We start from the raw sequence: 16139 nt of genomic DNA, 5'->3' as shown, positions 1-16139 counted from the left end.
CGGAGACACTGGCGCACAAAGACGCCACCGCCCCGGAGTTCTGGGGCAGAGGGCGCGGGCCCGGAATGGGATTATGATGATCTGAGCTTTAATCAGATTGGGAGAGAAAGTGGTAAATGGTTAGGGGATGCCGGACCCCACTCCGCAACACTGAGCCTCCTAGCGGCGGCGGAGACACTGGCGCACAAAGACGCCACCGCCCCGGAGTTCTGGGGCAGAGGGCGCGGGCCCGGAATGGGATTTTTATGATCCGAGCTTTAATCAGATTGGGAGAGAAAGTGGTAAATGGTTAGGGGATGCCGGACCCCACTCCGCAACACTGAGCCTGGTCCTAGCGGCGGAGGAGTGGTGGCTAGGACGCCCTGGGGGTGGCGGTGGTGGCCGCGAGGAGCGCCTGCTCCTCTCTCAGCAGCCACAGTGCAGTCACTACTCCCCCTTACAGCCTTGTATGTGCCAACACATCTCAGGGCACGCTTTTGCACCCCACTCAAATGCGGGCGTTGCAAGGCGAGAGAAAAGAGCGCCGTCTTCCCCTCCTGTGGCCACCCCTGTCCAAGGCTAAGATTCCTCACCACACTTTGTTTGTACAGTGCTGCCTGCTTGTTTCCCCCCTCCTTCCCGCCTATTATTCTGACTTCACCAAGTTGATTTGGATTATGTGGATTTTCGCCCTTTGCTTTGACTGGAACAGCAGGACGTGGTTTAGAAAATGAAGGGAGGGAGGGAGTTGCACACTCAGGGCTTCCAGTTTAACATCACTCCAAGTTGGAGGCTTTCTTTGCTGAACTGGTTTTGATTCCCTCCTACGTCCACATGTATTCGCCCAGGCAACCAGAGGGGGAAGCATTCTTTGCCTTATACTCTTTTTAAAACTTTCCCAGATAAAATATTTTCTTCTGGGGAAAAATCAAAAGTGTATAAACTTGAGAGGGGAAACGAAGGCAACCCTACCCCCTTTTTAAGTGTGCAGGTTTTGGGGGATTTAATAGAAATTGATTAGCCAGATGTTTTAAGTGATAAATGTTTTTAAGTAAAAGATTTATATAATACATTGGTTTTAGAACCTTTGCACTTGTCTACCTCTCCATCTTTCCAATCAACTTTTTATTTTATTTTCACTTGCAGACTTTTTTGCTTTGTAATCGACCACCTTTTCTTATTTCAAAGAAAGCTGGTGTGAGCAAACCAAAACTTGCTGACTTGCGGACTTTTCCAAGAGAAAACCTCCTGACAGATTCCAAGAACTACCTGATACTAGGCAGCTGGTAATAGACCCTCAGAGTGACATCAAGGGGCACACATGTGCCCATTCCCTGATTCCCAACGGGAGTGTCTTCCTACATTGTTTTGTGACTTGGAATCCTTTGCATTCTATAAATGTCACAACATTATTTTTATTTCTAAAGTCGTTACAGAAGAATTTTCTGAGCCTTTCAAGTCCTCTAGGAATAAATTTCAAATGCTGGTTTTTGCTATACCTGGATGAATAATGTAATGAACGGTTCACACCAGCAGTCAACCCTTTATTTGAAAAATCTGTGGAAAGTTACTTGTGCACTTGGTAAAAGCCCTGCATTGACCCTCCCTGGTGATAAAATCCAGATCTCTGAAAACAGAACCTAAAAGGGGACACCTGCATCTGTTTTTCTAAATCTTTTATCTAACAGAAATTAAAAGAATAAGGCTTATTAAATATTTAAAGGAAAAATGTGTATATTAAAAATAAACAAAGTTGAGAATCCTGACAGAATATGATTTGTAAGACTTAGTGTTCTTCCAAGAAATACTTATTTCCCCTTCCATCTAGTATTTATGCCAAACAAAATCATTGGAAAATGACTAAAATCAAAGGTAACCCACATCACAGATTTTTTAGTAAGTGAATGTCTGTAAAAACTTATCAAGTTCTGATGATTTGTGGAAAGTTTTATTAATATTTTCTGGAAGATTTTATGACTTGGAAAATGTACCTCTCAAGAACAGTTCTTGCTGTTTCCATTTGCGTTGAAGTTAGTAAATCAAATATACTGTGGAAATATGTTTTGCCTTTAAAGATCCTTTGCATATGTAACTGATTATTTGATATTTAAAAACTGCAAGTATTTTATTTCTGAAAAATTCAAAGTTTCAGAAACAATTTTAATATTTAGGAATCTTAATAAAGTTATTGTGAGAAAATAAACTATTTAAATTGAAGAGCCCTAAGAACACACCCACATTTGAGTATTAAAATATGGATAATATATAAACATGATAAAAAATCTAAATTCATCCTTTAAAGATACGTTTCTTAAGAGTCAAGGTGAAACTACTAAATTGTTTAAATGAACAAGAAGCAAACCCTAATTATATACAAATAATAAAAAAATACATATGAAACTTTCTAAACAAATTTAACAATGTTTAAAAAACACTTTTAAAGTTTCGATTATGTACATTTTGTTTAAAACTTTTATGTTAAATTGAAGTGCTTTTCATTGTAGCTCCTAATTTCCAGTGTTTCATGGAAAAGACAACATTATATAAATGCAACCATGATCTAACACGTGGCAATGGTGTTTTATTATATGTGTGTATAAAAAGTTCCAGTTGCTTCTTAGTTATTAATATATCCATTTGACTTTATATCTTAAAATAGGCAGAAAAATGATATCAACTATGCCATCAATAATAAAAAATATGAAATTGAAAGTGTTGATAGTTACATTAAATAAGTTTGTACTAATAAATAGATTGTTATTGTCAAAACATTCACTACTTAAACAAGTATTTAATTGGTCATTTATGACAAGGACTACAGTGGTGTGATATATAAAATATAAAAGTGAGGAGAATGAAGTATCAAAGTTGATATTTTCCTCACTTGAATCATCATTATCAATGTTAGTCTTTGGGAAGATATAGATTCAGAATGAATTAATTTCATTATAGATTTTGAGAGGTTATAAGAAGTTTCTTTCCGGCACAATCAAAATATTATCATAGCAATTCAGGTTGTCAGTAAAAGCTTAAACAAATTTGCTGATAATCCTGTTAATGACCTGGGTCAAGTGTTAACTGTTGTGGGTTATAAAATAGTGAAATTAAGGTTTCTCCTACCTCCGGGCAAATAACACAGTTATAACTTGGGGAGGAGGTAAGGGAGAGCTTTTAGAAGAGCTATTAAATTACAAAAATGTGTAATGCATTCAATTATTTAGTGTAGCATGATGACATGCTATTAAAAGCAAATGTAAACCTTCTTCCAAAAAAACAACAACACACACACACACACACACACACACACACACACACAAACACCTATAAAGATTATATGATAGTTTAGTTCTCTATTAATGTTTCAATCACAATATATTATTTGAGGATGTGTTTATATGTGAAAACTGATGCCAATTCATAGTAATTTTTAAAAAGGGAAAAGTTCATTATTTAGATGTTTTTTTCTCTAATGTCTGCCTAATATTCAAAGGGAAGCATGCAGTGTTTATCTGAAAGTCTTACTTCCAAGCTTTAACAATCACATGGTCTCCCCCAGTATTTAGAAGATTTATGTTCAGAGAAATACATTTCATAGAAATGGTATCCCAGCCACTTCAATAAAAGTCTCCCCATATAAGTAGTATATAAATATGCAGATTTAATTTTATTCTCTTTCATTCTGAAAACTCTCATTTCCAATGTAAAGAGCTCTATGGGTAAATGTTAATCTAATTTATAAATACTTTTTGATAGAAAATTATTTACTATATTATGTGCTGATGAATAAGCCATGCATTCTGCCTCAGATTCCTTCAAATATAAAAGTGTTTAAAGAAAGTACTAATGCTAAAAGAGATTGAACTAATAGTAGTAAACACTTCACTTTATATCAAGTTTTAACCTCTTTTCAAAGTTATTTTTATTTACCATTATATCATCTATCTGGGATGGGAACTTTTCTAATAATACATAGTTTTAACAATCCTATTTTGTCATGAAAAGTAGCTGATTTCCCATTGGGAATCTTTTCTTGGTCTGTCATGTAAACAGACATAATAAGATTTTAATAAAATTCTATGCAACTTTTATAAATTTTCTGTTTCAATATATAGGTCAATTCTTAATTCAAGTGTTCACTGAAATTATGAATGATCTAGTATCACTGAGGAGGACAGCAAATAGTATGTATCCCCAGGAATCATTTTCTTAAAAACATATTAGAAAGTTATTTGTAGCTAAATCCAGGAAAAGAAAAGTTCAGATTAAACTTTTTTCAAGTTGTTTTCCTTATCATGGGCCCATGCATTTCTATATTGATATTTGATTATCAGAATCTCAAATTTAAAAAAGAAAAAGTCACACAATAGCAAGTTTCCTAGCAATTAACTCAACGGATTGGTTTTGTTCTCTCATGCCTAACTTCATGATAGATTGCCAAATAAATTTTAGTAAATTTTACTAGCAAGTTTCTAATCAAATTTCTATAGTGTTGACATATAATTTTAGCATAGCATTTTAATGCAAGCTAGTATTTTATGCTTTTTTTCAAAATTTATATTAGAAAGCTATATTAAGAAAATTCATTTTATCATTGGTCCTTCCACCCACTCACTAAGTGACATTTCAGAAGAATGGCTCTCTGTTCAAATGATATTGTTAGCAGAATTACATGGACCTCTTGGCACACACTTGGATTTTTTCCCTTTTCATTTTGTTCATCTCAATTCCTCAGACCCAAGCTATTGTATTAATATTTAAACCCTCGCTCAAATATTACCCAAGTTAAATCACTCCATTTAAATTTTCAAAGCTTTCCTTTATGACCTCAGAAAGGAAAGAAGACACTACCCATAGAACACAATCTGGAAATAATAATCCCATGAACAATGAATAGATAAACTTTTACCCAAGCAAACTAAATGCAATTATGTCAGTTTTCTGAGTACAGTTACATTTCCATATACATATTATTAATGTGTACCTGCCTATATAATAATGTGCATTATATACCCAGACCTGCACAAGGTATGGCTTAAAAGCAATTTGCATTTGCTTATTCTTCCTCTGTTAAATTGATATGCATTAATTTTATAGAAGTGTGCATAAGTTTAAAGGGTATTTGTTTCTCTTGCAAATCACTGAAACGTACTGACTCTCAGCTATATCCTTGTGCATTATTAATTCAGTGAAATCCATGATCTAAATAGTTTATAAATAGTCCATCTGGAGAAATACAGTTTATCATAGTAATATGGGAATAATCTTGCTATTTATTCTAGTTATTGTGAATATTTAAATGTCTTCAAAGAAAGTAAAAGGTTAAACAAACACTAATTTTAACTTACTGATATGTTACTCGTCATATAAATGACTGCTCTTGCCTTTCATTTATGAAGAATGATTGACAATTACTTTCAAATAAACATTTACTTGATTTTAAAAGAAAAGTCATTTGTAGGTAAGATGATTTTCTTTATCTTTATTTAGAATTTTCAAGTTCCCAATTTTAAAAAGACACACAAAAATATAATGAAATCAGCCAAATTGATAAAGGCAGTCACTTAGGAAAGAACAAAATAAAACTACTCTATTAGCAATGAAAGTAGGTCACTAATATGAGAGATAATGTCTATATTTAATTTTAAATTTTCTAAATATTTTGAATTTATTAAAATAATAATGCATACAATATACAAAGTATTGGCTTGACAATACATTTTTAGTGTGTGACATAATATATAATGTAGTATTTGCACATCAATTGTTCAATATTGCTAAACTGCAAAATAAATTAATAAATACCATTGTAGGTTAAAATGATTAAGGGAAAATCAAAGTTATAAGTGTTGCTTTAAAGCAATCAATTACTCAGAGAAGTTTGTCTTATGAGTAAGCGATTGTATTCGCAATTAGGAATATCACAAAAGGTTTAGAGAGAAAAGGTAATGCATCTATTAAGTACACAATCTTCTAGGAAACGTTGTGTCTTTAATATTAAGTTTGGAAGTTAATTCATTAAAAACAGACATATTTATTTTCCACTAGGAGGAAAATAAATAACCCAACATAAAGGAAATGTCATTTGCTGCATATGAACATTCCTTCTTAATTTGCTGTTCAGTTATTTACTATACCTACCCAGGATCTTCTCACTATTCGTTATATACATTCTCCTGTTCAAATATAAGCCCTTAAACAAAGAACAGCCAACCTAAGCTTATTGTAATTCCTGCAAATATTACTTATGTTAATGTGGCATATGCTGCTCATTAGAACCTGTACCATGGAGCAAAGCATTGTGTGGCAGGATACCCATCACTGATACAGCAGTTGCAATATAAATATCACACACACACACACACACACACACACACACACACACACACCTCTGCTTCTACAAACTCTAATTTCCTTTTAGTTCATCCATAAATGCCATGATCCTAAGTAGGAACAACCTGTCATTATGGTAAAACCTACTAAAAGATCTAGAGAGGGTGGGCTAAATTTTCTTTTAAACTTCTCAGAGTACTACATGGTCATAATTAGAAAATAAAATACTGCCATGGCTCTTTGACAATTAACATCCTGGGTTGAAAAACTAAAGACTTTTTCTTTCTTTCTGCTTAAAAATGTCAAACAAGGTAGTCGTCTGCATTGGTATCCGATTAAAAACACATTTTAGGCTTAGGCAATCCAAAATTATCTCTTAAAATGTTTTCAAAGACAGCCGAAAATAAAAACATATCTTCAGTTTCCTCTCTGAGCAAACTGCCTTTTTTTCGGAAGCACCTTAAGGACCTGAGAAGGTTTCGGTGAGAAAGTGCTTTGCGGAGCACTAGCCGCGGGGCAGGGCCGTGCGCCGGTACCTGGCGGACTTACCTTCATTGGACGGCGGGAGAGTCAGTTCCCCGAAGCAGTTGAGAACAGAGCTGCTGAGGAGGAGGAGGAGGAGGATGGAGAGGTGACAGTCCATGTTGCTGGTGCAGAGGGCAGTGAGAGGAGCATATCTCCATGAAGCGTGCCACTGATGTGAGGGGGAGCGCTCTGATTGCTGGAGAAGTTACCATGCTCCGCTCGCAGGCTGATGTCAAGTTTGACACTGGAGATAAGGAGGAGTCTGGCTGCCTTTCCGCGAACCTCGCTCAGGGACTTCCCTGGGTCCTAGTGCCGACGGAAGCGAACGCTGAAGGACCGGACTGCACGCGGGGGCTCCAAATCCGCCCAGGAGCACAAGGAGCTGGGGAGGAAGAAGGCGGGGGTGGGGGCCGTCTTGCCAATAGGGCAGGAAATGCAACAACGTGTGATGGGGCAGTGGTGGAGAGTACTGTTGGGGAGCGGAAAACACCCCCTCTTTATTTTCAATGAAAAGCGGCTATTTTATTGTTTGCTGTGCATGCTCTGTAGGCTAATTCCATGAAGAACCAGAAAACCCCATAGGAGTGTCATGTAGCAGAATGAGTGGAAAAGAAACTGAAATGCCAGAGAAATGTTTATTTAAAGAACGGAGCCTTTTACTTAAAAAAAAAAAAAAAGCAATGATGATTGTATAATTCAAAGGAAAGTTGGGATCATGTCTTTACTATGCTCAGTGTGATCACTCTCCGCGAGTCCTTCGTGGGACATAAGGACATTAATACACACCCCGGATCAGGAAGTCTTTTCAGTTTCACACCAAGCGCTACCAGGGCTTTTAAAGAGATTTGGCACAGCGATTCCGTGCTCAGAGGGTGCACTTGGCTTTTCCAAACTGAGAAGTAACCATTATCCTAAGGAAGTGAACAAGCCCAGCACTAGGAATAGCTGCAGGTCAGCGTCCACCCTTTGTTCTGCGCTGTGCGTGCATATAAAAGTAATGCAAACCAAACCTGAAGCTCTTGGCAGCACATCACTACCGCCCTCCCTCACCATCTACATCAGGATCTCTGGGACCTGGGAGATAAACATTGAATAATTCACAGCTCCTCATTCAGCTTTCTGCCACTTCCAATCTGATAACAGTTGGAAACTGTTCGTCCTTAACATTACCAATCCGACGGGTAAATCATAGTGTCCTTGTACTTTCACACACTTTGCACTGTGGAATTATCAATGGTCTCTCTTATTTCCAGTTCCCTGTTGAGCAGCATGATTGCAATCTATTTCAGCAAAATCGTTGGGTAATTCATATTTTAAACACTATTCTCACTTGTCTTGAAAGCATCCCCCAAAAGATGATTGCTCAAATATATCCTCTCATTCATCTATCATTTACAAGTAAATAAACAACAACAACAAAGCAAGACTTACATTCCTTGCACAACTACAAAAAGTAAAGAAAGGTCAACAACTTCAAGATCAATTTAAATAAAGCTTTGCAAACCCCTCCTTAATAAGTTATTCATTTCACAAACACTGTTTTTAATGAGAGAACACAAATTTGTACATGGACTTAAATTAGTGACTTCTGATAATCCTTTGTTGCCTGAATGGGGGGCAAGGAAGGTAGGGGAAGGGGGGGGGAGTGACCCTGCTCACTTTTCTCTGTGTGCCTCTTACTCTGCATGTCTAACTCCTTCCCACATTATGTCACTGGATGTAGAGGCCTCTTCACTGCCAAGTCTGTCAGAGCTGAAAACACTGACAGACACTGAACAGAGGACTCAGATAGGGGTGACTCTGGCATTTTTTAAAGTTCCAACACAACTCCAGTCCTTCCATAAGGCACAGTTCCATTGTTCTGGGGTTAGATAAAAATTTTCTGAAACTTGAAAGAAAAGAATATCTTATTTGGAAGTGACAATTTAAAAATATTTTGGCAAAACATGCCAATGTGCTGATATCCACATACACTGGCTTTCCCTCAAATTACTGCTTTTTTCACACTGAAGCTGCTTGTCACTGTGGAAAGAGGCATTCCTGTTTGAAGGAAGCTACAATAGTGTGAACATTTAGTAAAAAGCAATTCCTGGCCTGGGAATAAAATGTAAACAATATAGGATCTCTCCATTATGGACTCTCTAGGTCAACTGACACCAGATAAGAAAGACTTTGCATGCCCTGAGCGATGTTCTGGATGTATGTGAGAAAGAGTGATGCCAAGAAACAGGGGAGCAATGAATTTGGCCAGAGCAGGAGGAGGAAGGATGGCGGCGAGGCACCCGATTCAGAGAGAGCTTCACCAGGAAAGGGATAAGGGAGTTGTAGCTGGCAGGATGAGCAGCAGGCTCCGAGCTGGAGAATGGCCCGGAAGGCACTGCAGGTATGCAGATGTAACACAAATCCAATCTAATAATTTCCAAGTGAGGGCAAAAAAAAGCATCTGGCATAAATAGAGCACAGAGTGTGTGTGATACAAAAGGGGACAGGATACAAGGAGGTGAGCGGTGGGGACAGAGATGTTCTTCAAAGGCCAGGAATGGAAACTGCAGACATTTCTGGGCCACATGAGAATGATTTTACAATGCACTTTTAGATGAAAGGGAGACATCAAAAGCATTTCAGCAAGTAATAATTTGATCTAATATGAGTTTTAGGAAGAAATTTTACTGATAGCAGAATGTCTCCACCTGTGGTATATGGATCACCTGCCATGAAGTACCTGGAATGCCTGTTAAAAGTGCATATGCCTTGCCCTAGCTGGTTTGGCTGAGTGGATAGAGCAGTGATGGCGAACCTTTTGAGCTTGGTGTGTCAGCATTTTGAAAAACCCTAACTTAACTCTGGTGCCGTGTCACATATAGAAATTTTTTGATATTTGCAACCATAGTAAAACAAAGACTTATATTTTTGATATTTATTTTATATATTTAAATGCCATTTACTAAGAAAAATCAACCAAAACAATGAGTTCCTGTGTCACCTCTGACATGCGTGTCATCGGTTCACCATGACTGGGATAGAGTGTCGGCCAAGGGACTGAAGGGTCCCAGGTTCTTGCTGGCTCGATCCCCAGTACAGTAGGGGGCGTGTAGGAGGCAGCCGATCAATGATTCTCTCTCATCATTGATGTTTCTCTCTCTCTCCCCCTCCCTTCCTCTGAAATCAATAAAAGTATATTTAAAAAAAATAAAAAAGTGCATATGCCTCCTGCTCACCACAGATTCACTGTATCTGAATCTCTGAGGTTGGTCCCAGAAGCCTGAAACTTGGACAAGCTCCTCGGGTGATCCTGTGCTCCAGGACATTTGGGAGCCGCCGCTGAGTGTGAAGGAAGGAAGATCTCATGCAGGATGGTGAGATGGGAGGCTATTTTTGAAGTAAAACTACAGTAACAAAGAATTGAATAAGAATCCATCTAACAGAAAAAAATGAAAACACAAGATGAAATTAAGACACATGTTTAGGTGAAACAGATCATATTCTCCAGAGAAATATTGGATTTGGAGGTGAAGAAGAGGATGATAACTAAGACATTTGCAATATTTAGTTTGTGTAATAGTTCAGTTCAACTGAATGTGAATGCCTAACATGTACCTGATAATGTGCTAGACACTGGGGGTAAAAACATAAATAAGACTTGTCCCTTCCTTTAAAATAATTTATAATCACAAGGAGAAATTATGGCAAGTGTTAAATAGAGGTCTGTGGAGTATTTCATAGTACGGGGAAGGGAGTAGGTAATTCAAGTTAAGGGTTAAAGGATACTTTCTTGGAGTAGATGGCAATTGACTGGAACCTAGAAAGATGAGTTTTAATGAAAAGAGTCCAAAAAAAGAAAATGAACATGAAAAGCAAGTTTTCTGGAGGAAATGGCAAATACCTCTATTACTAGAGCATGGATTTTGACGTGGTGTCAGGTGGTATGGGAAAGTAGTGACAGGATGAAGGTGTGCAGTAATGAAGAGCTTTTCTAAGGAGCTTGGGCTTGAGGGTGATATGGAACAGAAGAGAGACATTCAATTTGTATTTTAAAAAAGATCATTTTGACATACTTAAAGGGAGGGAATAAAATTGAAGCAAAAATATAAATTAGGAACTAAGAGATCAATTAGGATTTATTTGCAACAGGATAGCCAATATCATGTTAAGTGGGACTCTTGAATCAGAATGAGCTAGGGAGCTGCCTGTGCTCTGCTACTCTTAGTAAAAGTCTAATAATAACAGATCCTATCTTATAGGGATCTTGTAAGGATTATATGAGATTTGGTATGGTACAGATAAAGTGTAAGTGTATGCTAAAAGCATTCAGTACTTTTTTATCTTGATCCAGAAGAGAGATGTAGGGGTTACCATATTGAACAGTGATAGTAGAACTACCATTCACACAAATATAAGTCAGGGGAATTGGTGAAACTGCATAATAGATTGATTATGAAAATAAAGTAGATGATATGTTTAGGAGGCCTTTCAATCTCTGGCTTGAAGTAGTCAGTAATTACAAGAGAGGTTTGAGGAGAGAAAATGGGCATGAGATGCAAACGTTTCTATTGTGGGTATATCTACTTGAAGTGACCTGAGTGAAAGACAAGGTAGATAGACAGTTAGGTCACAAACATCTTGATTGGAATTGTTTCTTTGGGGAAAAAAATCTTTTCAAATAATTGGTATATAAAAAAATAAGTAGGTTCATTCACACAAGCAAAGTGTTGGCAGAAAGATCAGTTGACCAAAGTTGAAACCCTGCCATATATCAATATTTAAAAGACAAGCAGAAACAGAGAAGAGCAAAGAACTAGACTAAATTAGTGTAATAGAAGCTGAACATTTTAAAGGGTTCATAAACAGTTCATGGTCAACAGTACCTGCATGAAAAATATCTAGATTATATATTTACTAAAAGCGACAGTTGGATTTGACAACAGAAAGTTTTGATGACTTCTATGAGAACAGTTTTGGTGGAGTAATTGGGTTGCAAGTAAAATTAAGATAATAGAATAAATGAAAAATCAGGAATTAGAAACAGTAAGTGTACTATACTTTCAAGAAGGTAAGCTTAGAGGAGAAGGCAAGCCCAGAACAGGGGAAAGCAAGGTGTAATGAGAGTATTTAAAAAAATTGGAGAGTCTTATCAGATTTCTCTCTCATTCACTTTACTGACTGGTAATACATTTAATTGACAAGGAATTTAGTGAATCAAAACTGGAATGTGGAGAAAAGGTGGGAAAAATATCAACTTCTGTTTAGAACATGGTGCAATATAAATGCATATATTCAAGTGAGTAAGATATAAAATAAGAATTCTAGAAGGGAAGGCAGGTTAAAAAGTGCAAGTTAAGCAATCATTGGACAACTGATAGTAGCTTAATCCATTGGAGTAGATAAAATTAACTAAGAAGGTCAGAAACAGTAAGGGGAATATCAATTCTGTTAAATAAAATATTCAAAATTCAGACAGAGGATGTATAATTATCATAATTAATTGAGTAGACTTAAATATCATAAAAGATAGGTAAAGAGAGAGTCAGAAATGGCAAGAGAGATGAAATTTTTAGGAGGGGGATAATCAACCAAAAGAGAAGAAAAAAAAGGAAGAGTTTGATGAAAATTGAAAACAAATAGTTTTTCCAGTTAATGGAAAGACCACAGAGTTGGGAATCCCCTCCCAGAAAAATTTTAGAGCTGCAGAATTCTTTAGAGCCTATCATTTTACAGAAAAAGACTAAAACATCAGTGATTTTATTATGTTCACAGTCAAAAGCAGCAATAGGGACAGTATCTGAAAGATCTTGCCATTATTCAAAGAAATTATTAGGAAACATATACTTATGAGTAAATTTACAGGGAATGTTTTGTTACTAAAGTGTTTCAGGGTGATTAGAAGAATAAAATAATCCAAGAACACTTCTTGAAGGGCTGATATTTTGGGGAACAATTACTGAATTTTGGGTTTGAAAATCGTCACAGTAAGTTGCACAAAATAATTTGCTGTATTTTAAGTGATAGCCACCGAATTAATATGCCTTCAATTTACACATGAAAGTTTATGCATTCAATATAAAAATGAGCATGCCTGAATTAATTTAAAAATGGTCATTTTAAACTAGAAATATTTAATACAGTTTTTATAAAATCATCAAAAAAGCAAGAAATGAATCGTAATTGTAATTTGCTTGTTAGAATTAACTGATGCTATTTAAAACATACTTTTACACTCACTTTTATAATTACCTCTGGAACATTTCTTTGTTTTTAAAAAACAAACTTTACTACTACCATTACTTCCCAGTCTTCTATTTCTCTTGCCAAAAGACAGTCAAAACACGCCAAAAGTTCATCTTAAAATCTAAGAAAACATCCCAAATCTCTGAGCCAACTCTGAGCAAGAACATATGGGATATGCAGTGGTGGGGGTGAGAAGGGAATGTTTTGGTTGAAATAGAACCTATACCACAGTCCTTATAAGTCCATTTTTGAGAAATAATCATATATACTTGCACATATATACATTAATGTACACATGTACATTACACACACATGCAACACATGAAATCTTGTATTAATACACTTATCTAATAGTGTTCTCTAGAGTAGGATGCCTCAATGTTACTATGGGAAAGACTGGGAGCTTGTTAAAATTCAGACTCTACTTTAATAAATCTAGGATGGGGTCTGCAATTCTGACAAATGCCTAAGTGATGTCCTCTGCAGGCCTGACCACATTTTGCAAAGATCTAGAATACATAAATTTTTTTTGGAAAATGAGTATAAATATGTAGATATTTATTTAAATACAAACATTAAAATATTTTAAAAGTCAGAGGTAAAAATGCACAGCTCAATCGATTCAAACTTATTGACCAACAAACTTAAAGATAAACCTAATGCTCCTTCCCACAAACTCGTTAGATAATACTATATTACTTTAAGTGCTTATTTTATTGGTATATTTAAGTCAATACTAATTAATCTATTGTGAACTTTTATTTCACTTTTATCTAAATCACTCTTCTAAGTATTTTTAAAGATGTATTATTATTATTATTATTATTATTATTTGAGAGAGAGAGAGAAGTAGAGAGAGAGAAACATCATGTGAGAGCAACATCAATCTGCTTCTTCCTGCCTATCCCCTACTGGGGATCGAGCCTGAAATTAGGGCATGTGGCATGACTAGGAGTAGTGCAGGCAACCTTGCAATGCAGGGTAGGATGCCCAACCAACTGAGCCACACCAGCCAGGGCTCTTGTAAACATTTATATAATTTATTAATCTGCATTGCTACTTAACTTTTTCAGTGGTATGAACTGTCTGTCCAATATTTTAAGTTCTTTAATGGTGAAGTAAATACAAAAGGTTATTTAGAAGAGAGAAGACACTGTTCAGGAATGTATTATAAGCTCCATTTTATTTTGAATATGTTGAATATGTGATAATTATAGTTTGATGAAAATTTTCCAAAATATGTATTAAAAGACCACTTTTCAACAATTCAAGGAGACTTCAAAGCTTAACTAACATAAGAAAATCGTTGTAAAAATAAATCCATGACTTCATATGAAATGAATTTGTGTTTATAGGTATTACAAAGTTTATCTAAAGATTAAAAAGTAACATCCCTCATTTCTAATGAACTAATTTTAAATACAAAACAGCATTTTAGCCCTGACCGGGTGGCAGCATCATCCTGTGCACCAAAAGGTCATGGTTCCATTTCCAGTCAGGGCACATGCCCAGGTTTACATCCAAGTGTAAGGGAGGCAACCAACTGAACAATCTCTTCTTTCTCTCCCTCTCCTCTCCTCTCTCTCTCTCTCAAATCATTTTTTTAAAAATTATAGAAAAAAACAGCATTTTAATTTTCTTGATATATCGATTTGTTCAGTAAAACAAATAATTGCAATATGGCTTATTAATTAAAGGGAAATGTTTTTAAAGATGTCATAATTGAAGCTATATTTATGGCTCAGGGAAAAATGTAGATATATCCAAAGTATTTTTTAAACAAAAAAAAGGTGGTATAGGATTATTAAATGTTCTATAGAACTATATTTTGAGAACACATGGCTTCAATTTTGTTTCTCAAGTATCTTGTAAGCCTGAACATAAAATAGCATTACTCATTACAGAAAAATTAACTGATTATGTGCTTGTCTAACTATAGTCGTCAATTCAGCCGGGAACCAGAAAAATTATTCATATTAAGTCATAGGGATCTTATATTCAACAGTGTCAAACATTTGTGATTTTTCACGGATGCTCTGGTTTCCACAAGTGCCCAAATAACCTCACCTGCTTTTCCAATTTGTCTCCTAGACTGTGCTATGGGTCAGTGATCCCTATTATGTCATGTCAATACAGTGGTTAAATAATGATAAATAATTTAAAATGTGGCAGGTTATCCACTTCTTAATGTCAATCATCTTAACCCATGCAGTATTTCCCAAGTTAAAATAGAAGCTACTTCTATTTCAAACTCTACATTTTTATACACCCAAATATATTTCACCCAAAAAAAAAATACATACTCACAAGGTGATTGAAGCTCAAAAAGTTAATACATTTGAAAATACAAATCAAGGTAAGAAAGATTTGCACCTAAAACATCCTATATAATAAAAGCCTAATATGCAAATTGTCCCCTCGACTGGGAGTTCGACCACTCACTCTGACATGTGCTGACCACCAAGGGGTGGCGCGGAACAGAGTGGGCGTTGGCATTGGCAGCGGGTGGCCGTGGAGGTGCTGCCAGGGGGGAGGGGGGGGGCCCAGCCATGATCAATTGCCCCACAGGCGAGATGGTGGAGCAAGTGAGGGGTCGGCACCAGTCCAAGATGGGGTGCTAGAAGGGGCCGTGAGGCTGGGGGCGCAAGCTGGGGCCTGATCCCCACAGGCTACCCTGAGGGACCCCACCCATGCACAAATTTGTGCACTGGGCCTCTAGTCTATATATATATAAGCCTAATCGACCATTACAACCAGACCACCGGACCACCAGGGGACAAGATGCTCAATGCAGGAGCTGCCCCCTGATGGTCAGTGTGCTCCCACAGCCAACCTCCCACAGCCGGCCAACCTCTGACGGTTCCACCCCCTGGCCTGCTGGCTTGGATCGGCCCCAATCAGGACTGGGCAAGATGGCCCTGATCGGCCCTGATCGCTGGCCAGGCTGAGGGACCCCACCCATGCATGAATTCGTGCAATGGGCCTCTAGTTTTTAAATAATTAAAAATATAAGAATATACAATTATTTAGAAAAAAAATACTCTCCTCCAGTTCTTAATTATGGCCATGAAAAGGTTCAA

The 16139-nt window shown here is 36.7% G+C and overlaps 1 protein-coding gene across 1 annotated transcript in view; it reads right to left on the bottom strand.

Annotated features, from left to right (window-relative positions):
* The window catches only part of LOC102245168 (ephrin type-A receptor 3), a gene marked incomplete at its 3' end in the record, with an annotated part of 233144 nt that extends 225970 nt beyond the window's left edge, over positions 1–7174 (bottom strand). The window contains exon 1 of the mRNA XM_005878111.2: positions 6859–7174. Coding sequence (XP_005878173.1) covers positions 6859–6952 — 94 coding nt within the window. The remainder of the gene's footprint in view (positions 1–6858) is intronic.
* Positions 7175–16139: the final 8965 nt, after the last annotated feature.

This window comes from Myotis brandtii, unplaced genomic scaffold, assembly GCF_000412655.1.
Source record: "Myotis brandtii unplaced genomic scaffold, ASM41265v1 scaffold546, whole genome shotgun sequence".
NCBI classification, from domain to species: Eukaryota; Metazoa; Chordata; class Mammalia; order Chiroptera; family Vespertilionidae; genus Myotis; species Myotis brandtii.
Note: the sequence above shows the minus strand (reverse complement) of the source record. Positions and strands in the feature narration are given on the sequence as shown.